At 34.5% G+C, this 26273-nt stretch overlaps 1 protein-coding gene across 4 annotated transcripts in view; it reads right to left on the bottom strand.

Annotated features, from left to right (window-relative positions):
• Positions 1-26273, bottom strand: part of LOC150093047 (uncharacterized) — a 568891-nt gene that overhangs the window by 124333 nt on the left and 418285 nt on the right. For all 4 annotated transcript variants that reach the window (XM_090413702.1, XM_090413701.1, XM_090413703.1 and 1 more), the window contains 2 exons: positions 21515-21668; positions 13295-13380 (listed from right to left, as the gene is read on the bottom strand). In XM_090413702.1, the coding sequence (XP_090269828.1) occupies positions 13295-13380; positions 21515-21668 (240 nt within the window). The remainder of the gene's footprint in view (positions 1-13294; positions 13381-21514; positions 21669-26273) is intronic.

The raw sequence follows: 26273 nt of genomic DNA, 5'->3' as shown, positions 1-26273 counted from the left end.
ACTTAATGGTTAGGGTTAGTTTCGATGTCTCCTCCTTATTCACAAATATCCCACTTAAGGACACCTTGGCTCTAATCCAAGCAGAATTTCTTCCTGATACCTCAATCCTGTTTTAGTTCACTATGAACTAAGGCTATTTTGTCTGGCAAGGTAAATTCTACAAACAAATAGAGGGTATAGCCATGTGCTCCCTTTTTTTCTCCCAGCAAACTTTTTCATGGAGACATTTGAAAAGAGTGGCCTTAAATTCTTTCTCCCACTTAAACTCACTGTTTGACTACACTATGTGGACAATATGTTTGCAGTTTATCTGCACAGCCAACCTTACACTTTCCTATCCCATTTGGATGGCCAATATCCAAGGATCTATTTCACAACAGAAACAGAAAGTAACAACAATCTGCCATTCGTAGACACCCTAGTTACAAGACAACCAAATGGATCCTGACCTTCACAGTCTACAGAAAACCCACACAAACACACACATAAATGCATCCATCAACAGTCACATCACCCAACCCCTCTTCTCCCAACAATTTGGAAGGGGGATTGGCACCCAACTATAATAACTGAGTCCACCAGACAAAATGAATTTGCTCAGAAAACATTGCACTGAACACAGAACTCACCCACATAAAAGAACACCTGTTTGGCCACTACATCTACTATTGGATAAAAAGAATTTTTACATCACATACCACCCCCCCCCCACCTTCAAATCATAGATGGTAATGGATTATAGCAAATCCATTACCATCTCTTATATCCATGGCATGTCAGAAAAGATAGCTAAGATCTTAAAAAAGCACAATCTTGTGACCACTTATAAACCATATAGAAAGCTAGCATCCCTTATCCACTCCCACAAAGAGCAGCTACAGCCTCTAGACTTACCCAAAGTGTATCAGGTACCATGCAGCTATAACCATTCATACTATGGCCAAACAGATAGGACATCCAACATCCATATATCAGAGTAGCAGTATTACATCCATTCACACCACTATAGCTGCTCAGAATTAGTAGACCATGCTCTGTATACCTAGCACAGTATCTGTTGGTAAAAAGGCACCTGACTCCAATGAAGCAAATTTAAATCCAAGAGGCTTTTCAAATTTAAACTTGCTTTCTTTCAATTTGCTTTGCTTACCAACTATACTAATAGTTGCATCAAACTGCCTCTCATATGGCAAACTCTCATCAGCAAACAGTCAACCCAACAACCAAAGCAAATAGGATGCAAAATTATAGGACTTTGGTTTGTCTTGTATCTCTCTTGTTCCGCCTGTGTTATTGAAGTATGCCTGCATGTGCGTGTTTAATACCAGTGTATTAATCCTGTAGATGCCAATTTAACTTTGGTGAAATATAGGAGTTATAATTAAATATTTTTAGTTATTATCTAGTCCATAGGTTCCCAAACATTTTTGGGCCACCGCCCACTTTGCAAGACATAAATTTTGTAACGCCCCCCATTATAACAGTTTTCTGCGTTCAAGTCGTTTGATATTTTTGACGTAAATAGCAACTAATGATACATTGCTGCTTATGCCGTTAAATTTTTAAAAAGAAGTGGCCAATATGTGCTTCATCTTGAACACAGTTATTGCTATACCGATTTTGGTGAAACGTAGCCCATATGTAAAGATTGTAAAATGTATGCTCGAAAAACATTGTGAATATGAAAATGTGGAATACAATTAAGAGATTGCATTGCATTAGTAAGAATCTTATTGTAATAATTAAAACACCATCAAATGTATTAGATGGTTTATTTCGAACTTACAAAGTAAAAATACAAAGAAAAAATAACAAATTAAGATATAAACAACAAACCTACAAAACATAACCACAGAAAACAGTATAATAAGTTTCGAATAATATTTGCTTTGTTTTTTCCCTCTAGTTAGCAATATAAGTTAGTACTAACTAGGTTAACTAAAATTTACCATTTTATTTCTTTTTTGCCATTATTATTTTTACTTGTAATATTAAATTATATAAAATTGGGTTTATTTTTGTACAAATCAATTAGAAAAGTGGTTTTATATATTTTATATATATTTTGAAATGAAATATAACGAATATATTTGCTACAGTAAATATAACCTATTATACACACACATATATACATGCTCTATTTTCTCATTGACATAGAAATTTGACTATTTCTATCTGACATGGTAAATTTTGAAATAGAAAATTGATAAAAAAATTGATCGTGCAAGACAGGCATAAGATGAATTAAAATGCAATATTTAAATTTTAAATGATTATCTAATCGCAAAATCACGAAAATGATTAATTTTTAAATATATATTATTAATTTCTTCTATAAAGAGCCACCAACCGCCTGAATGCTCCCAAATGCTTCTGATCCCACTATAGCCCCCCTAGAAGGCTTCAGCGCCCACTGGGGGACAGGTACCGCCCACTTTGGGAACCTATGATCTAGTCCATGTTGTTAATTTCCTTGAACAACACAATGCTCTAACAATGTAAAGAATGGAAAATGAGTCCTTGTAGTCAGTGGTGAGCTATGGAAATTTTAACAAAGGGCTCGCATCGTCAAGCAAAAAAAAAAAGCCATATTTCACACAAAAACTTTTATTAATACAGCTTGTGTAGAAATGCCAATCAAAAATCGAAAAGTATGAGGGGTCAATCAACCTGTAGTAAGGCTATCATTTTTAAACAAATATTTCATGATCTAAACATATTTGCACACAATCATCTGTGTTAATTTATTTTACATAAGAAAAACATTTTTTTAACTATCAAAATTTAATAAGAATAAAATCTTTTATGATCACACATATGCAATAGTTTGCATTTTTTATAAACAAAATAAATTTGTTTTGTTTGCAATAGAATTTTTTATGACAAACAATCTATAAATATTATCTAAACACAAGAATATTGAAATATGTTATACTGTATTTCTGTTTTGTTTTTATACTTCAAGTGATAATCAACGGTTTTACCATACAATTGGCTACCAGAAGGGAGAAGGGTAAAGATAGAGCATGCGCTTATTTTATTTTCAAACTTGGGCGCATTCGTTATAGAGGAATTGAAACAATAATTCCAAATAATCTATACACTGCTGAATAGACTAATTTTTGTTACCCTACTGTATGAGTTTGTCGCTTAATATATTTCAATAAATTATGTTGTTTTTTTTTGAAAAAATAAAAAAGTAAACAAGAAGAACAAGGGGCTCGCAAATTTGAGAAAAATTTAACAAAGGGCTCACTCGAGCTCCTTACAGTCACCAATGCTTGTAGTGAATATTAAGATTTTGATTTGGAGCCAGACAAGAGAATAGCAGTTTCTGTATGAGTTTTTTTTAGAATATCCATTGTGATCAAGTTGTTGGATAAAAATTTAGTTCATCATTAAGTTTTTCCTCATCTCTTATGATGGATACAGGACATAAGAATGATGCTCAATTTATTTTTATACATGATGCACAGAAGATGAATGGAAGTAATGACCAGTGTTGGTAGGTTTGCAATATACACTAAGCATGAAGCATTTTTTTTTTGTATATTTATTCATTTTTTTTTATACACAGTGTGGAAACCTTGCTCTAGAGAACAAACATGGAACTCTTTCAACCAACTTCAGGCTTCCAATGATAAGGACAGTGGTCTCACACTGGGTAATGAAATTCATTTTCCACCTAAAGACAATCACAAACATCCATGCCTACACTGGAATTTGAACCCACTGCTTGGTGGCTAAAGAGTGGATACTTTAACTACTTAGCATATTTACCTTGTATCTACCTACCAGCTGCAGGGATGCAAGCCTCCTATTCAGCCCATTCCAAAAAAAAAAAGAAAAAAAAAGTAAGGAGATAAAAGTCTGCCAACAAGCTTTCTGACCTGTTGTCCTTACTTCAGATAGAGAAGGTCATTAATTGTCAACCTTTTTTCATCATTGGACACTCATTAGTTATGACAATGACAATCAATGGCAATCAGTACAGATTCTAAACATAACATTAGATTCCTAGTAAACTGTTGTGTCATCTACCTCTGAACATATGCCATAAAAAATTCAGAGAGAATGTACGGTTGCAGTTCATGTTTCAAAGATAGGGTGTCCCATGGAGTTGTTCTCAGTGAACCATCTTATCATCTCTTCAGATTTCTCTACCAATGTAAGAGTGTCTCAGGGTTTTGTTATATCCCTGCCTTCTTTTCCTATAGTAAATGACCTTCTCTCACTGATATCACATCCATCCACAGTCTTCCTGATGATAGTACAGGGTGTCCCAAAATTCATGCAAGAAGTAATTTTGATAGAAAATACAGGTTTTTAATTAAAAATTGTAATTTCTTATTTATTCATAAAGTATACAGTATAGGGTTATGCATGGACTAGCATATCGGGTAAATGGCCTGCGCAGCTTTGCTGGCACATACGCACTCTTTTGTCGAAATTTTCCATGACCGTTTTGCATAAATGTGGCTGAATTTCGTTGATACAGCACTCAATTTCCTCCTTCAAGGCATGGGTAGTCGTGGGCTTGTTGGCATAAACCTTCGACTTCAAAAAACCCCAAAGAAAAAAGTCCAACGGCGTTAAGTCACATGATCTGGGCGGCCAATTCTGATCACCAAAACAGGAAATTACAAGATCCGGAAATGACTCATGCAGTAATTGAATTGTTTCTCAGGCTGTATGGCATGTGGCACGGTCTTGTTGAAACCACATGTCATCCATATCCATATCTTGCAATTTAGGCACAAAAAAACTGGATTATCATGTCGCGATAGCAAGCACCATTAACTGGTATTGCCTTACCGGCCGCATTTTCGAAGAAGAATGGACTGATGATGCCTCCAGCCCAAAATCCGCACCAAACAGTGACACATTGGTTTCTCAACCCCAAATGCAACAATTATGTCGATTAACGAAGCCATCAAGATGAAAATGAGCCTCAGTGCTGAAGATGATTTTGTTCGAAAAATAAGCATTCACTTGTTGTTGTTCCATAATCCATTCAACGAACTCTCTTTGCTGTGTGTGGTCAGTAGGCTTCAGTTCTTAAGTCAATTGAACTTTGTAAGCATAAAGATGCAAATCTGTCGTGAGAATACGCTGTAGAGAGCTTCTCGAAATGCCCAATTCAAGACCACGGTGCCGAATTGATGTTCCTGGACTCTCAGCAACACTCTCACGAACTGCTTCGATGTTTTCTGTTGAACGACTTGTTGAAGGATGGCCAGAGTGTATAAGATCACTAATTGATCCAGTTTCCTTGAATTTTTTAATTAATCTTTTCACAAGTTGATGAAGTTAAATCACTATTCCGACCATATTTTGTACGAAAATTGTCAACTGTAGTTGCCAAATCTTCATTATTTTTAAAATATTGCTCAACAATGAAAATGCGTTGTTCTTTCGTGTAGCGCTCCATTTTTAATAACCCTGAACTGGCAGCTGTCACGCTGTCTTTTGGCGCTACATTTAAATCTTGCGTGAATTTTGGGACACCCTGTATATATTCCATTCTATAATCACTAAAATCTCATAGTATAGCCTTAAACATCCCAAACGTCAAGATATTTTGTGATGCCAACTTAGTCACCTTTGATGCTATCACAGTGTCTTTTTTTCTTTTCTTACAAAAAAAAATCTATTTTTTTTTTTGTAATACCTAGCTCATCAAACATAATCAGATCTGTCATCTTGAGATGACATTTACCCCTTACCTTTCCTAGCATAAAAACACATTACATATATACCTTCCTCCATCTCCAAGGAACTTGATATGTTTCTGATCAAAATGTTACTTTTTACCTGCCCAGATACAAAATCTATACAAATCCCACTTCTGCCCAATCATAGAATATTCCTCTCACGCTGGGAATGGTGCACCAAAAACATTCCTAAAAATTCTTGATACTATCCAAAAGAAGGAATGCCAGATAACCAGCAATTCTTCTCTCAAAGACATGCCAGCCACTGATTCTCAAAAAGTATGTTTCAGCTTTGTGCCTTTTCTACAGATATTTTCATGGTATTGTTCTAATGAACTGGAATTCATTTTCCCTATTTTTGCTATGCCTATAATTATAATAATAATTATTATTTAGGCCTCCAAGGAGTCAAAAGACTCATTGTGGGAGGTCCTTCCTAGGAAACACAAGTCTATCGAGACTCATTGTGGGAGGTCCCTCCTAGGAAACACAAAGTCCATCATACCACTCCTTAAACTCATTGACCACTCTCGTTCTCACCACTCTATCAGGCAATGCATTCCACGGTTCAACCACCCTCCATGCAAAGAAACCACTCCTCACCCTCTTGCTCACAGTTTCCTTTGGTAACTTACAGGGATGCCCCCCCCCCTTGTCATCACTCCTTACTGCTGTTCAACCAAGTGAAAGAACTCCCCAGTCTCAACTCTGTAATCACCTCTCAACAGTTTAAAAGTCTCAATCATATCACCTCTCCTTCTTCTATCCACCAAACTCTGCAGTCCACATTCCCTCAGTCGATCCTCATAACTAACATTGTACAGTCATGAAGCCATCTTTGTTATCTGCCTTTGTACCTTTTCCACAGTTAATTTATCCCCTTCAAATCCTGGGACCAAATCTGAGAACAATAGTCTAAGTGTGGTCTGATCAGGGTCTTATACAACGGAAAACATGAGCAGCCATCTAACATCCATTTGCAGTTCAACTGCTAACCCATCAAACCTGCTTCTCTCACTTCTCTTTCATCCCATGTACCTCTGTTCTCAAGAACAGCTTTCTTCATGAAGTAAAGGACTGCGTGAGAAATACCTCTTGAAAAGTATTCTTCTCCAGCTGATAAAAAAAAAAAAAATAATAATAACAGATTGCTTCTCTCTTAATCCCTGTAAACACATAGCATGGTTTATTAGCTCTGCAACTTCTAGAGTGAAAATAACACATTAAAAAATATATATTACCATTTATTTTTATTACCTGAGATCACCGAACAACCAGCTGGCATATTTTCACTTCCATATAACAAAAAATTTCATCAGACAATATCCTATAACACCCATTCAGAAGTTTATAGACCTCTCATTTCACCTCTCTTTCTCCTGTTAACTAATCTGTAGTCTGCATATTTGCAATTTTTCCTCATAATCTACCTTCCATAATCTCGATATAATCATTGTAACTCTTCTTTGCACCCTTTCACAGCTGCTTTATCCTCTTAGAACCCAGGACAACAAATCTTTGCAAACACTCCAAGTGCAGTTATATTTATATATTTACCTTGTAAAGAGGTAAAATGACTTCCTTATCCTTACATATCAAGGTTTGTTTCAATGTCACAATTATCCTATGAGTCGAATTTGAAATTTTTGCAATGTGACTTTTAAAATTCAAACTCCTATTTACCATAATGCTAAGATCCCTAGCCTCATCAGTTTCTTGTGGTTTCCAGTTTCAGTTTCTTTCTGTAACTGGCACTCTTCTGACAGTAGTGCCCAATGCCGATGTATATTTCTGTTAAGATTTATGCAAGCTTATTTGGGAAGAAACTAAGAAAAATTGTTGAAGGGAAACTTCAACAAAAAGAACAACCTGAGTTCAGTCCAAAATAGAATTTATCAGGATCGGATTTTCACTTTAAGACAAACAGTTAAAAAATCAGGGGAAAGATAACATGGATCAACATTTAAGTTTTGCTGATCTGGAAAAGGCATATGACAAGGTGCCAAGAGAAAAGTTGTTTAAAAGAATACATTACGTAGTGTAAACTGGACATTATATCATCATCATCATCAAATTCCTGCCATGTACCCTCAAGGGGTGTACAGGATATGATAGTACTACAATGAAAAAAATTACATCATTATTAATTTCCTATATACAATTTTCCTCCAAATCAGTCTGTTACTTGTCAAGACTCCAACATTATCAGATATCATATTTCTATAGTCTAAAGCACTTTGTACCGTATCAATCCACCTATATCTTGGTCTTCCTCTGGGTCGTTTTGCTGCCAACCTGGCAGAGAACACTTGTTTTGCTAATCTTTCCTCGCCCATTCTGTTTAAGTGACCATACCACCTGAGATTAGCTCTGCTAACGCATTCCTGGATGCTGACAATGTCAAGTTCTTTCCCAATATCAACTTTTTTAATATGATATTGCCACTGATGCCATCTGTTCATGCCCCTAATCTTTCTCAGGACTCTCATATCTGCAGTCTCTAGTCTTTGGTCAAGTGTTACTTCTGACCCAACTTTCAGATCCATAAGTTAAAATTAGCTTGAATACTGTCTGTATACAGCTAATTTAGTGTTCCGACTAATTTCTCTCTTATTCCATATGAATTTATTCAATTGATTTCCCACCATACCAGCTTTGCTGATTCTGTTGTCTATTTCTATATTTAAATTACCATCTTCAGTAAAAATCGTGCCTAAATAGCTGAAATGTTTTACTTGTTCCACAAGTTCTCCATTCACAACACAGTACACATTTTCAGTGATTCTGCCTATTTTCATTGTCTCTGTCTTTTTATTGCTGACCTTCATACCATATCTATTACAACAGGTATTCAATTTAGTCAGAGAATCTTGCAGACTTGTAGCAGATTTATTTAGAAGTATAACATCATCTGCATAAAGCAAAGAACTGACATTAACATCTCCAATTTTGATATCATGTTTAATACCACTTTCCTTCATAATGTAATCCATATAGATAATGAATAACAGAGGGGATAATGTACATCCTTGTCTCACACCAGATTTAACATTAAACCATCTTCCTGTACTTCCTTCAATTCTAACTGCTGACTTACAACTCAAATAAAGACTAAGTATTGCTTGATATAATGCCCCATTGACACCATATAACTGCAGCGTATTGAATAGCTTCTCTCTTGGCAGCTTGTCATATGCCTTTTCCAGATCGACAAAACTTAAATACAGATCTTTGTTATATTCCCATGCTTTCTCGACTATTTGTCGTAAAGTCAAGATCTGATCCTGACAGCCTCTATTTGACCTGAATCCAGCTTGTTCTTCACCAAACTTTTCTTCCACAATTCTTCTCAACCGTTTCTCAAGTATACTTGCATAGATCTTGCCAGGAACACTCAGTAGGGAAATACCTCTGTAATTCTCACATGCAGTTTTATTTCCCTTTTTATATATGGGTACTATGAGAGCTCTACTCCAATCATCGGGAATTCGTCCCTCTGTCCAGGCTTTCTGAACTATGTAGTGCAGCCACTGTAAGACTCTTATACCACCATACTTCAGTATTTCTGGTCGAATATCATCTACTCCTGCTGCCTTTCCACATTTCAAGCCTTTGATGGCTTTTTCTACTTCAAGTATGGATATGTATTCCTGACTGCATGCCTGGTCAGTGTTTTTTACCACTGTGCTGTCATCACTGCTTGTTTCATTTAGCAGTTTTTCAAAGTAATTACTCCATACTTCAAGGATATCTTTTTCTCCCGTTTTCATGTCACCTTTATCATCTCTAATTCCTTTTACAGCACTCTTTCCTCCATTCTTAAGCTTCTTCAACAACCTCCAGAATATTTTGCCACCTTCTTGATATTTATTTTCTATATTCTTGCCAAAGTCCTCCCATGACTTTTGTTTAGCTAGTTTTACACAGTGTTTAGCATTCTTGCATTTGTCTCTATATTCTCTAAGAGCCCAAGCTGACTTATTTGACAGGAACTTTTGGTATACTTTCTTCTTTTCCTTCACTGCCTCTTTAACTTCCTGTGTCCACCAGGGAGTTCTGATTTTTTTATCCTTACAGACAACCTCACCACATGCCTCTCTAGCAGAATCAATCAATGTTTTCTTCAGAGTTTGCCACTGAATCTCCAAGGTTTGATTCCTGTTCTCAAGCTCTCTCATTTTTTCTTCAATAACCCTTGTGTATTTTAGTCTACAGCTCACATCTGAGAGCTGCTCCACTTTTATTCGCTTTAAAACTTTCTTACATGTTATTCTTTTCAATGTGAAATTCAATTTTATCCTGCTCAAGACTAAATAGTGATCACTTCCAATTTCAAATCCTCTGTACACTCTGGTGTCCTGCACCAGGGAGAAAACATCACTATCAACAATAACATAGTCAATGAGACTTTTCTTATTCCTAGCCTCTTCTCTCCATGTGAATTTGTGCACATTTTTATGTTGGAACATGGTGTTAGTAATAACCAGTCCATGTCCTGAGCAGAAATCCAACAGATATTTGCCATTATTATTAGCTTTGCTCTTTTCTCCAAATTTTCCCAAAACATTTTTGTATGTCTGACAATCATTTCCTACTCTGCTATTTAGATCCCCAACAAGGACCAACTTTTCATTTTTCATTGTGTCAGTTGCTTTTTCTAAAGCCTCAAAAAATCCCTCCACTTCTACCTTAGTAGAACCTTCTGTGGGACCATAGGCACAAATAAGTCTCATTGTCCAGTTCCCCATTCTCATATTTGCCCACATTACTCTACTTGAGACTGACTGCCATTCAAGAAGATTAGCCTCATATTTTGTGTTGAATACTATGGCTACTCCTTCTGTTCCTTGATTGTCATTGCCTGAATATAACATTTTGTATTTATTGCTCAGAAAGATCTCACCAGTTTTGGTCTTTTTTGTTTCAGTCACCCCTATTATGTCGATCTGGTACTTATCTAATTCCTCAGCTAGCTCCATTTCTTTGCCATTCAGGCCTCTTACGTTGATTGATAGTACCAATCTTTAACTCTGGTGATGTTGAGTTGGGGTTTATTTTCAGATTTGTTCCAGTAGCTGACTTTTCGCTGTTCGCCCTGGTTCCCTGGCGAAAACAACGGGGGCCTTGTTTAACCCGGCGACGCCCCAGCCGGCATGAAATTTTGTCATGTTGTACCATCATTCTATATTTTGGTTTAACCAATAAGAATACAATTTGGTCGGCTAAATCCCAAATTGCCAGCCCATCCTCGTCCGTTCAGTATCCAAGTAGATACCCAACAGGGTGCACCACGAGAAGGTGAGGATTGGACATTAAGTCAGAAGCCCTGGTCGGTTCTCCGCATTCCTTTAAAGGCCATGTGGATTTCTCTCTCAGTTATACAGCTTTGACCCTTAAGCACTCATGCACTATATAGTTTAGTTTATATCTAAGTTGTAAGTCTGCACCTGATTTAACATCAAGCCATGAGACAAGGGTGCACCTTATCTCTACTGTTATTCATTATCTATATGAATCGCATTATGAAGGAAAGTGGTAAAATTGAAAATGTTGATCTCAGCTCTTGACTTTATGCAAATGATATTATACTCCTAAATAAATCCATACAGCAGAATACCTTCATTAAATTGAATAACTACTGTAATAAATTTAGTATGAAAATCAGCAATAAAAAGACAAAGGCAATCCAAATAGGCAGAAACTGCATCCTGAATGGAGAACTTATAGAACATTTCAGGCATTTTTGGCACAGTTTTTAGTGAAGATCACAAAGTGTATATGTGTGTATATATATATATATACACACACACACACACACACTTTATACAAAATATATATATATACAAGATATGGTGTGACTGCTATTGAATTGCATGGAGGAGCACAGGAGGGACATCACTTACAAGAGAACACGTGCCAGTGTTTTATCCAGCCATATCCTTTTTTCTGCTGATTCTGATGATCAAAACCATAGTCATACAATCCTTTGGGATAGATCTAACAACATTTTCCATTGCCATGATGAATTGGAGAGAAAAATTGTAGAATCTAGAGAAATCATCCTCAACCCTGTACATTTAAATAATAATTTAAGCTATAACCTCCCATACTGTCATTCTGCTGTGATCACATACTGCCGCTCGCGAGATGCTATATGCACGCACCCACCCAACAATATGGCCAACGAAGGAATAGCTTTGAATACGTTAACTACAACGTTTTCACGTTAAATACGTATAGTGACTTTCCTGTGCTGTTCACAGTTTTTATCTTCAATGTTTAATGTTTCTTTTTGTATAAAAACACCTGAAGAGGGCTGTAAAAAGCCGAAACTAGTCGTGTGATACCATTAAACCTTTTTCCTTTACTCTCGGTTTATGTCATTCAATTCTTTTAAAAATTATGTTCAACAAATGAGTAAATCAACCTCAGTACATATATATATATATATATATATATGTATATATATATACACAAATAGAAACAGAATTAGTAAAGATGGTATGATTGGACATCAAATGAATAAACTTATATGGAATAAGAGAGAAATTAGTCAAAACGCTCAACTAGCATTATACATAATAGTGTTCAAACCAATTTTAACTTATGGATCTGAGAGCTGGGTTCGAAATAAAACACTTGACATAAATAGCCATATTATATTAAAAATTAGGATATTATGAAAGAACTTGGCATTGATAGCATTCAAGAATGTGTTAATAATGTTAATCTCAGGAGGTATTGTCACATAAATAGAATGGGAGAGGAAAAGTTAGATTGATAACATTAACAAGTGTTTTATAAGATTGAAATATAAGATCTGATAACATTGGGGTCTTCATTGATAACAAATGTGGAGGAAAATTGTCATTGAAAGTTAGTAATGGTATAACTTTTTTCATGTAGTACTGTCATAATATCTTATGATGATGAAAAAGCAAGTTAGGAGCAATCAGGTCTCTGACTTCTGAATACGAATCTTTAAAGAGATTCATATTCAATGGTAAATATGGACTTTAAAAAAAAAAAAAAAAAAATAACTGAAAGTCCTCTTGAGATTTATAAAGACATCTCTCATATTATAACAGGATTTAAGTACAAGTCTTTCCAAAGAAAGTGGACTTAAACTTATAAATAATGAAAGTAATTAAAGTTATTCCCAAAGTGATAATGACAATGACTAAAAGTAATTGAGCAATACTGAATAATTGATCTAAAAATCAAGAAATAAGTGGAAGAATTCATTATAACTAATTAATAACAGAAACACTTATGCCAATTTAACTCTTTTTAGTCGTAGAATTTTCAGCTATGTTTCATAGCCATTATGAATACAATTATAGGAAAACAATCACAAAAAAGAGAACATCAATTCAATTGAAAGCATGTGATATTATATGCACTCTCGGCTGAAGGAGAATCATGCTCTCTTTTTTGTGATTGTTTTCCTATAATTATATTGATAATGGCTATGAAACATAGCTAAAAATTCTACATTAAAAGAATTAAAAGAATGTGTTTCCATTATTAATTAGTTATAACGAATAATAAATAATAATAATAATAAAAGTTATTCTTACTTTCCAGTAAAGTATGACAGTTCTGTTTTCTTGGAAATGCTTAAGTTCAAAAGCCTCTGGAATAATTTCTGGTGCCAGATATGGAACTATGAGGCAAACAAAAAAATTAAGCTTTCCAATTTATAACACTAATTCATGTTATGATAAGAAATAATGTCATGTAATAAACATAACCAACATTAACTACAGAGCTTAAAAAACAACTAGCACAAAACCGAATGACTCCATATAAATTACAACATACTAATGTAAAAGTGGACAAATAAGTATCATTAATGACTGATGCAGCATTAATAGTCATACTATATTAAAACTTATTAATAGCATTAATGAATTTATGAGTTATCATTTTAGTACATGTTATATATGCACCAAGTGGCCAGTTTATTACACCTATTCATCTAATTGCATAATGAACAACTAAGCTCCACATTTTCCAAATTGGAAAAGATTTTCTGCAGTTCCATTTGATTTGCAGGTGATAGATCCCTGTCATAAACATCTCTCATTCCATTAACTTTCAAAAATACCCAATGAGATTGAGATAGTGACTGAGGGAGAAACCAAACCATTAAATATACTGTCATGTTCCTATTATCATGTCTGGATCATATAAGCTACATGACATGTCATCTCATAATGGTGGTGGAAATCAAAAGTTCAAAGGAAATGGGTGCATGTGGTTAGATACAGTGTTCAGGTGGGCCACACCATTTGGATCTTGCTCTACTGTATCAGGAAAACATGATCCCGACAATTACTTCACTGTATTTCACTACTGTTGCCCACACGATGTATAAGATTCCATGTTGTCTTTCTGTCTATATGAAATAACAGGATCCAAGATTCATCAGTGCATGTGCGATTCATTTCCAGTCCTCTGGTGCACATTGCTAACATTCTTAAACCATCCACAATAACTACTTGTTTTGGTTGGATAGGTGTTGTGTCCTCAATAACAGTCATGTATTGAGATCCTGTTCTCATTCAGGACAGGATCTCAATACATGGCACATTCAGATACGGTGCCTCACAGTAATGTATGCATAATAGATTTCACAATCCATCATCCACCTGTCATATCAATCAGTGCTTTTTATAGTCACATGCTCAACAGTGACTACATTTTTTTTCTTTATCACAGCAATTTCAACAGACCTGAGATGCAAAATTACACATGGCCATTCCAGCACACAGTTTCTGAGATAATTACTGGCATATACTGACAGTGGTTTTGAAGTAGTATGGTGTGAAGTGGAGGTGGACAAGTTGTAAGTGGAGGTAAGAATAAAATGTTTTGACAAATCAATCTGGGTAATAAGAAAATGGCGACCATTATGGGTGATTTTAATTATAGTGATATAGACTGACTGGAATGAAGAAACGACAGCATCTGGAACCAAAGAAAATGAATTTCTTGAATTTTTGAGGGGAACTACTTTAAACAGTGTGTATCAGAGGCTACATGTGGATCAAGGGTCTTGGATTTCATTTCAGGACAGGACTTTTGTCCTGAAATGAAAATCACTAAATCAGGACTTTTGTGAGAAAGGGCTATATGTGAAACTGTAAGGCAGGTGATTATGACAAATCCAGGAGGCAGCTTGCAGCAATATCATGGAATGCAGAATTGGATGGGAAGGAAAGCAGTGTTATTTGGTCTCTATTCAGGAAATATCTGGCAGAGGCAATGATTGAGTGTATTCCAAAGGTCAGAAGATTAAATAGAGTAAGTGTAAAATGGATGACTGAAGAGGTGAGGTATGCAATCTGGAAGAAAAAGGCATTGTAGAGGTGGCACAAGATGAGTGGCAATAATCAGTTACATGAGGAGTACAAAGAGCAAGAAAGGAAGGTGACTCAGTAAGGGTAGCAAAAGAGCAAACTACTGCAGTATGAGCAGTAGTTAGCAAAAGAGGCTAAAAGAAACCCTCGGGAGTTTTGTCAATAAGTGATCAGTAGAAGAAATTATGAGAGGATGATGTTGGTTGCTGATAATAGGAGCATGATAAACACTGAGGAGGAGGATATAGTAGAGGTGTTCAATGAGCAGTTCATTAAAGTATTTCATCCTTGTGATTCTAACATAATGCAGACTGAGAGCAGGAGAATCAGGGAGGAACCACTGATGGCAAGTGAGCAGGAGGTATATGAGGAATTGAGTAGAGTTGATGGTATATCACCACGTGTCTTGAGGGAACATTCCAGGGAATTAACAACAGCTTTAACTTACTTTTTTTAACATGAGTCTTAGAGGTTAGTGACCTCTAAGACATGGTTAACATGGTTAGTGACCAAAGTTCTGAAGAAGTGGAAAGAGGACAAAATTGTTCTGTTTAATAAACAGGGTGATAAGACTAAGGCTTCACATTATAGGCTAATCTGCTTGTCTGGAGTCATGGACAAGGTGTTGGAGGAGCTAGTGAACCCAAGGATATTCAGAACTGGATTAACAGCAGCAGAATTATCTTTATTGGACAGCATGGGTTTGCTAAAGGAAGATCATGTTTTGGCAATCTGCTTACTTATCATAATAAGGTGATAAATATATTGGACAAGGGAGATACATATACAGCAGTATGTTTAGATTTTGCAAAAGCTTTTGATAGATTGCCACATGACAAACTAATAGTTAAATTGGAACAGATGGGGTTGGATAGCAGATTAGGGCATTGGATTGGAAACTGGCTGTATGATAGCTATCAGCAGTCGCTAGTGGTGTGCCATGCCACAAGGATCTGTTCTGGGACCACTGTTATTTAAATTGTATGTGAATAACATTGGAAATGGCTTAGACAATGACAAACAGTTGTTTGCGTAAAATTGGGGAGAGTTATGAGAAGTAGAGCAGAACTGATGTTGTGGCCTTGCAAGAAAACCTGAATGGATTATCTGGGTGGGTGGGTGGAATATCAGTGGGATGTGTTAGAGGAGATGAAAGATCTGAAGGTGATAGTAGATAGGGACTTGAAATTTCATAGATATTTTGCTAAAGTTGTGAAGACAACACAGTGAATTATGGGAATGATACAGAGAACACTGACATGTAGAAGCAAGGATGTTGCAATTTCATTGTAGAAGACTTTGATCAGGCCACATATGGATTACTGTGTGCAGATTTGGTTGCCTGGTTTTCAAAAGAACGATTGACTAAGTTTGTTTCTGGACTCTGGAATGTGAATCTAAGGGCAGATTGAGAGAATGCAAATTGCAGAGATTAGTGAATAGACGAAAGAGGGAAGACATGATCAAGTTGATAATCGAGGAAACACGATAAGTTGATAAGGGGCAATTACTAGATTAATGTGAATGAGCTTTTTCATAGAACAAGAGGGGAGAACAAAAGGCCATCCCAGGAAGCTGTATAAGAAGGGTGTGAGCAATTGGACGAGGGATAGATTTTTTGCATTGAGAGTAGTGGGCGATTGGAATGCATTGCTGAATGTGTCGTGAGTGCAGAGAGTGAATACATTCAAGCCAAGGTATGATGAGCTGTTCATGTGAGAGGTGGACCTTTCATGATGAGTCTCTTGAGTCCATATATGGTCTGTTGGTAAAAAGCTCTGGAAAAGTTAAGTGTTATTTTGTGTGATAATTGGTGATATTATTGTATACTATTGTTTATTTTTGATAAACTAATGTATATGCATGATCATTAGTCTTGTGGATTTAGTGCAGAATTTTTTTTTTAATTGAATTTTTTAATCTTGCCTTGAATGGAACACAATGTCCGTATGCATGACGTCAACAAGGCAAGTAAGTGGTGGGTGCAAAAATCAAATGCTGTTAACGATGTAGATTTTTAAAAACAGTTCAATGTTGTGAGAACAACACGTCTGCATGGCAAAATGTGGAAGATGTGTTTGCGGCAAGACTTAACAGGAGGCAAGGGAAAGTATGGATTTGTAGAAAGTATAATATTTTGTTAGACTAAGAGTTGATGAATGCTTTAGGAACAAAAGCATAAATGTAAGAAATAGCAACTGAACAAAAGCCAGTAAATTATTAGTTAATACTTCATATAGCTTAATGGTTCATTAAGAGGACACGTTTTGATGCACAAACATTGCATCACATTCACATTAATAGCCCGGGTGTGCGGTCACAAATATTGACACCTTTGAGCCCTTTGAACGGGGCAACAGATCAAATTCTTAGTATTCCAGTGGTTTTAAACTACCCAGAAGGAGGGGCAGGGGTGTGCTGAGACAATAGCACCCAAAAATCAGTAGCTTGATTGGTTATTCTGCAAGCAATACAACTGAATGTTGTCATTTGTCATGAGTTGCTGTTTTTGTTTTCTGAGTTTCATCTGTTTTGCATGTGTGAAATGCGAACTGGTGTGTTTAGAACATTAACATAGACAAGTAATTTTCTATAAATAATTTATAACTTTTTTGCCCATATTTACAATGGGAAACAGTGTTGACAATCTACTGAATGTTCTGTTTTATGCCAGAGCTTTTGCTTTTGCAGATTGTATGACTATAGTCGAAGGAGGTCAGAATGTGTATAAATAAGTAAAACAAGTTATTTCAGCCCTTTCTTTGGTTCAATCCAGAATAATCATAATTTCCCAAGTGATTACTTTTTCCAATTTCTGGGCATATTACAATAAACCCTCGATTTTATAGACCTCGATTTAACAGACAAAATTTCAGGTCCGTATGTCACATGCCAAACACTGTTTATTTGTTTATTTAAATATAATTAAAGCTTATTTTTGGAAAAATGTTTGTTTGTTTCAATATAGATCACAGACTTGTTTTTTAGAGTCTCAAAACCACGGTGAGGTTATAAGCAATTAATAAGAAAACTTTTCTGTGAAATTAAACTTTTCATAGATACAGTACTTAATTTTAATTACATAAAAGTTTCTACGTAAGTAAAAACATGTAAATTAGCTAATTTATCAATTTTTTAACATATGCATTCGGAAAATCTACTTCATTATATAACGGACTTTCGGATTTAACAGACACCCCGTCGTCCGAATTAGTTCGTTTAACTGTATATAGCTATATTTAAAAATCAGATCAAAATTCAAATTATCTGCCATTCTAGTATTTGCCAATGATAATCTAATTTCACCACAAAGCATAAACCCTTTGTGTTATTCACATAAATGGCATGCCTGAAGCATAGCTATTGTTCATTTAACCTTCATGCTTTCCACATTTAAAATTATACTAATTGATAAATTAAAATATTCAAAGTTATCCTACAACTAATTGCACTGAACCAATAAGATAAGTGCTGATTAACTATGAACTCTTAATTCATGGTTAAGAATTTAGGGATAAAACAACACACATTAAAATAATTACTTTATTTAATATTAGGAAAGTAAAGTTTGACTTTTCGACTTCTGTATTGAGGTCATCATCAGAAAAATATATATGTATAAGAACGAAGCTACATGTTAGTGCACTTTACAAAGGTAAAATGAATCCAAGCTGCTTATTAATCTTTTATCTAGCCTGACCTCTAGTGGGAAAAGAAAAAAATAATAATAAAAAATAAAACAAAGTTAAAAAAATTTAGATATAAAAATGAATTAAAAACAGAACTACATTAAACAATTCTAAAGTCTTCTCATATTGAGATTTCCTTCTGGGGCTTGTTCCAGTTGAAATAACAGTTGGAGATGGATCCTCCACATTCTTGGAATGATTAGTCAGTCATTTTTGTTCAGGTTTGGATTGTGTTTTAGCATTTCACAGGCTTCTTTAAATTTTCTCTCAAATCAGGTTTTGGTGCAGTGTAAGGACTTGGTGTCTTTCCAGCCAATTATGTGGTATGTTTGGAGTGCATGGTCTGATAGGCCTGTTTTTCCATAATGGAAGTATTTAATGTGTCAATTGTGTTCATCTTTTCTGATTAGGATAGTGCATCCTGTTTCCTCTACATAGGGTAGGAAACATTGCATGTAGATTGGATTTTGTAAACCCCTGGGTGGGCCTGCTGTGGAAGAGGATCTTTGGAAGAACTGAATAAATTTCTTAATTTTGTCAGGGGGATTGAAGGTAGTCTTGATGTTCTATTTATGTAGTGTTCTGTCTATTTTTTCTGAAATGCCTCTAACATATGGTATGACATTCTTATAATCTTTTTTTTGTTTTTAGTGTAAACTGTTTTTTTTTTATTACGGCCATTTTTTACAAATGTCTGGTTAATGATTTTGAATTCTTGGTTTAGAGCTTGTTCATCCAAGCAAATAGTTAGTGCTCTTTTCGAGCAAATAATTAGCTATTTGCTTGAATGAACAAGCTCTAAACCAAGAATTCGAAATCATTAACCACACATTTATAAAAAAATCGCCATAATAAAAAAAATAGTTCACAAGATCCTCCATAAAAATACCACTAAAAATAAAAAAGATTATAAGAATGCCATAGCCATATCATATGTTAGAGGCATTTCAGAAAAAATAAAACACTACATAAATACAACATCAAGACAAGCAAACCCCCGAAAAAATTAAGAAATTTACTCAGTTCGTCCAAAGATCTTCTTCCACACCTGGCCCACCCAAGGGTTTACAAAATCAAATGTACATGCAACCAACCCTACATAGGGGAAACAGGATGCACTATTCTAATCAGAAAATACAAACATAAACAACACATTAAATATCTCCATTATGGAAAAACAGGCCTATCAGACCACGCACTCCAAACATACCACATAATTGACTGGAAAGCCACCAAGTCCTTACACTGCACCAAAACCTGGTTTGAGAAAATTTAAAGAAGCCTGTGAAATGCTAAAACACAATCCAAACCATAACAAAAATGACTGACTAATCATTTCAAGAATGTGGAGGACCCATCTGCAACCCTTATAGCAACCGGAACAAGCCCAGAAGGAAATCTCAATATGAGAGGACTTTAGAATTGTTTAATGTAGTTCTGTTTTTAATTTAGTTATATATCTAATTTTTTTAACTTTATTTTATTTTCCCACTAGAGGTCAGGTTAGATAAAAGATTAATAAGCAGCTTAGATTCTTTTTATCTTTGTAAAGTGCAGTAGCATGTAGCTGCGTTCTTATACATATGCATTTTTCTGATGATGACCTCAATACAGAGGTTGAAACGCCAAACGTTACTTTCCTAATATTAAGTAAAGTAATTATTTTAACACGTGTGTTGTGTATCCCTAAATTCTTAACCATGAATGCTGACCACTATGTAAACCTTAAAAGAAAGAAAGGTGTAAACTCTTAAAACTTTCATACATCTATAAAAATGCAATCACCGGGTCAAGCTGATGTGAATTTTGAAGCACAGGTTGAATAAGCCACACAACAACACACACACAACCTAAATGGGGGCTTGCAATGCCACTGACACACACACACAGAAATGTTCACATTTTGAGATTTTTTAAACATATGAGTAATTTTCATTATTAAAAGGAAACATTTAGTGATTCATTCACTGTATATATATATATATGAATTGGAGAATTGTTTATATAGTCATGATGCATCCACAAAATGAAAAAGTGATACTAAAAGTGAGTCTGTTTCAAACAAAAGCAAAAATAGTGCATTTAAAATTTTATGGAGGAAGTATCACTAATATCATATGGTATCGCATATCATATTATATAGTATCACTGACCAAGCTGAAAGCAGTGAATGTGGCAGTTTTTGCACACTAATTTAATGTTTTAATTTAACTGCTTTGTTATGATTTTCAAGTTTTTTTTTTTAAAGCAATGAGAGTGTTGTATTTAAATGTCAATTATTTTTTAACAAGTTACCAAAAAAAATTTTTTTTTCATTTAAATTTTTGTTATGAAGGTGGCATTTACAGTTATGCTTAACATATACATGTGCATTTTCTTGAAAAAAAAAAAGGTCATAAATACATCTTTTGGTATATTTTTTTTATTAAAGGCTATCTTTATATCATTATAATAGCAATATAAAACAATAATTTAAATAATTTTTGATTTCTGTGGGGGTAAAAAAACAAAATTGGTCGACACAGCTTGTGAATGTGCCCACTGAAATGTTTTTATAGTCCTATTAATTTGCAATAAGTGGACACTCATTATACTAGCTCTTGGAGACAATCTACATTTAAAGCTAATGCCCGCTACAAGTTGTTAGTGGTTAAGCATGAGGACATATCTAATATTTTGACTACTGAGTGCTGTATTATAACAAGTAAGGGTTTAAAAAAAAAAAATGAAAACACCTGAAACATACCATCAGCAAGAGTGAGAGCAGACACATTTAGAAAAGGACTCCACATATCATCTGCAGCAAACTGTGAACGACAACGAATACTTATGTTATAAGAAGTATAGGGTATTAGTCCTTTTAAAGTATATGACAAGACATCTACACCAACACGAACTACCTATATTAAAAAAAAAAAAAAAAGAATATATATAATGAAACTAAATTAATCAATTTTATTTAATATGTACAATGTAAATAAATTAATATATATATAAGGAGATGTCATGTCAGAAGAGGCATTCTCCATTGTAATATCATACATCAGCCAAACTATAGCTTTTATTATTATATGTTTCAAGTACTTCACACCATATTATCAGAAACTATACTACCATACAAGGACAATAAAAGCAGGAAAAAACTATCAGTTTATATGGATAAGAGACAGCAAAATATTCCTTAAAAAGACACAAGATGCAAAGCCAATCCAAATAAAATCTGTAGAAGATCTCAACAGACTGCCACATTAAAAAGGAACACTGATGAGTCTTAAAAAAGGGAACAACATATCAACCTACATGAATGCAGACCACCAAGCAGATCTAATCAACCCTGGAACATGACAGCTGCCTGTCACATTCTAAACTCAATAACAGAATGGAAACAAGTGAATACCCCAAACAAGGAATATCTATTCTTCATATCAAAATCAGGAGCATTCAAAATACTGGCTGACTCTGCAAGCTTATCTGAATGGAGATATAGACCATATAGATATTTTAGTATTAACAGAAGTATTCACAACAAATGAAGAGGCAACCAATTTACCAAATGCAAAACTTTCAACAAACGCTACAGACAAAAAACTAAACGAGATGGTGGTATAATAATATTTAGCAAACATAAATTAGAAGTAACAAAAATAAACTATAAATTAGAATTTACAGAAAATATATGCATCGAAGTTAAAAATATCAAACAAAAGAACTCCTTGATATTAATTAACACAATATACAGACCACTCAATTTAAGCACCACAAAATTTCTTGATGAATTAAACAATCACTTTCTACCATGGAAGAAGATGCCTCAGAATACCTATTAATAATAGGAGACATAAATATAAACATTATGAACATAAATAATAACACAGCACAATACCCAGACCTCCTAATATAACATAACTTCATCCATACAGTCGTATACACAAGAGACAGTCAAAATACCAATCACCCCATCCTGTATTGAACATATAAATTTACAAGCCCCTCCAAACTATACAGCAGCCATCATAACATGTAAACTGGCAGACCATTATGTCACTCCACTACAGTTGCATACTGAACCAGAAGCCTTGAAACTCGCTGACACTACAAAACAGTATAATAGCATCAAAAACGAAACTATAGTAAATGATGCAGATAGCGTCTTCAGACTCTGCTGAAGCTATATACTAACCTTAAACTTACATTTAATAAAATATATAACAAAGCAATTACCATAAATAAAAACACACTCCCAAACCAGACAGAATCATGGATAACAGACATAGAAAGAAAAGATGCCATGTGGAAACAACTAAGAGGTCACTTAACAACACAGTTTTATAAGCTGAATACAAAAGCAAATAGAGCCACTTAGAACCACAGATTAGAACTGCAGAAGGAAACTATTATAGAAACAAATTAACAACAGCTTAAAATGATATAAAGGAAATCTGGCACCTGATCAATGTAATGCTGGATAATACACACAAAACCACTGCCTCAGAAACAATAAAACACAGTTTTGCTTGCAAGTCCAAATATTTCAAACAGAAGGCCAACAACTTTAATCAGCACTTTGTGAACTCTGTCCAAAAACAAAAAGACATGCTCTGCAAGTCCAATGCCATCAACACTATACATAGAGTTCTTTGGAACAAGACAAAAGTCATTCACAAAAGTTGGTTCCTCATGGAACGGCTTTACAAAGAAACATGTGGAACATTACTTCACTCCCCAAACAGATCCGATGGTCTATGTCTATTCCCTTTGTGGGAGATAGTACTCTATAAATCAGCTAATCTTACCTAACTTTTGTAATTGTGTATATATATATATATATATATATATGATGAATTATTGACTCGGTTGAAATACATATTGTGAAAAGAGTTGAACGACTTAAACCAAGAGTTTGGTAAAAGGGGGTTTAATAGTAAAACACGACTAGTTTCAGCTTATAATAGCCTTCATCAGGTGACATTATAAAAGAAAAAACACTAAACACTGAAGGTTAAAAAACTATGAACAACATAGAGAGTCTCTATACATAATTAGTATGAAAACGTTGTAGTTGTATTTAAAGCTGTTCTTTCATTTGTTGCATTGTTAGGAGAGTGCATGCTTGCAGCATCACATGAACGCCAATACATGATTACAGCTGAATGACTATCTAGGAGGTTGTAGCTCAAGTTATTATTTAGATGTTCAAATGTGGATGTAAGATGCTAAAAATGTAATATTTGCATTTGATTAGAGAAATCATCCTCAATCCTGAACATCTAAATAATAACTTGAGCTACAACCTCCCAGATAGTCATTCAGCTGTAATCATGTACTGGCGTTCACGTGATGCTGCAAGCACGCACTCTCCTAACAATGCAACAAACGAAAGAACAGCTTTAAATACAACTACAACGTTTTCATACTAATTATGTATAGAGAGACTATGTTGTTCATAGTTTTTTAACCTTCAGTGTTTAGTGTTTTTTTCTTTTATAATGTCACCTGATGAAGGCTATTATAAGCTGAAACTAGTCGTGTTTTACTATTAAACCCCCTTTTAGCTAACTCTCGGTTTAAGTCATTCAACTCTTTTCACAATATATATATATATATATATATATATATATATAGTTTTTTTGTTTTTTTTAAAATAAGTTTAGAAAATTTAAGGACCATTTCTTGTTATCTTACTTTACTTAAGTACTACTTAAGTGGCACCTTGTGAATATGTCAGTTATTGTTTAATTAGCCTTTGTACTTGTACTGGTGATGCCTGTGATACTCAGGCAAAAATTCTACTAATAAAGAATATTTTACGTGAGTTAATTCCGTTATTATAATTGTAAGTAATATGTCTACTCATGGTATTTTCTTACTGAAATCAATCTGATCACTAACTGGCTAACTGAAAATGGCATATATATATAAACTCCGAAAAACAAAGCTAATGATATTTTAAAATGCCCAGTCCATACCATAGAAACTAAATATCGCACTATCCAACATCCATCCTCCCATACACAAAGTGCTGATCCTAAAACCACAACCATCACACAGGCGAAAACATGTTATCTCGGACTTCACTTCCATGCTGTTCAAAGTTGGAATAGCCATACAAATTACTAGACAACAAACTCAGGATAATAGCAAGCCAAACTACATCGATTAAAAGATATTGCTTCAACACACATAAAAATACTATTTAATAAAGCATTATGTGAAAACATTTTAAGATATGCAATTATATCATACACATTCTTGCACAGACTACAAACTTAACAGATTACCGTATGCCCACAGATGCAAAACCCTCCGACACTTCTGTGCATGGCAGAAAGAGGAGAATCTATTCCGATAATAGGGTAATCAATCCATCTTGTGGGATGAGTTTGTTTATTATTGCAGGTTGGAAAATTTAACTTTTATTTTACGAACACTGTAGTTTCTAAAGTGGTAACTATTTTGCTTTTATAACAATTGGAAAAAATGTATGTATAATATTAACAAAATTAAAAAGGTATAAAAAAAAATAAAAATTTAACGAAATTTATTTTTAAGAAAGTTTTGTATAAAATAAAAATAATGATATAGAAAAACAGAAATTTTTTTCAAATGAAATTAGATATTCTAAACTCACAGTTGAGAGAACTGAGACGCTTTAATGTTCTAAACCAATTAATCATTTATGACCTGTTGTGACTCTTTTAACAAACCCATGCAAAAAAAATAAGGTTCGAAAAAAAATACCATTATCAAATCCTTTCAATCTTCATAGTCATCTGAATCGGTGTCTGAATCACCATCACTTTCACTTACATTGATCACGAAAGGTTCACAAAATTCTTCGATAATTCTGTTCGTGTCCCAAAACATATTTTCCAATGAGGTGACATGAGAGCAATGTTTTTCCAAGTTTTGAGCTGTAATACATACTTTCAATCACCTGTTCTGAAATCTTACAAAGTTTCGACATATCAATATCCCCAGTTACGCTGCAATGACAAATGAAATTCTTCACTTCTGCCCAAACATATTCAATAGCATTAATATCACAATGCTATGGTGGTAGTCTCAAAGCTAGGAATCCATGGTCTTTCAGCATTGTGTTGAATTTAAATTGTTTAGTTTTGGGCAAGTTTCTTTTGACCAAGTCAAGCAATTCAATTTTTTGCATATCTGGGGAATGAGAACTGTTATTTGCAGAGAGCCAATCCATAATGATTTGCTTCCTATTAGAAAAATTTGAACTTTGTTTGATGTGCTGAAACATTACCTCTGCATCAATCCTATAAAACTCATTAAGTAACTTAAATGTTTCTATCATATCCTCTAGTTTTCTCCTATCAACCAACTTCTGCAATCGACACACCCTCAATCTATCCTCATAGGGAACATTCTATGGGCCACTCACCATCTTGGTCACTTGACTCTGAATCCTCGTCACCACTTCCTCATCCACAAGAAACCCAGGAGACGACACCTGAACACAGTAATCTAGATGCGGATGTATCAAG

This window comes from Typopeltis vanoorti, chromosome 24 (genome assembly GCF_054136105.1).
Source record: "Typopeltis vanoorti isolate ZY-2024b chromosome 24, IOZ_Tvanoo_1.0, whole genome shotgun sequence".
Classification (NCBI taxonomy): domain Eukaryota; kingdom Metazoa; phylum Arthropoda; class Arachnida; order Uropygi; family Thelyphonidae; genus Typopeltis; species Typopeltis vanoorti.
This window is presented reverse-complemented; position numbering and strand designations above follow the sequence as displayed.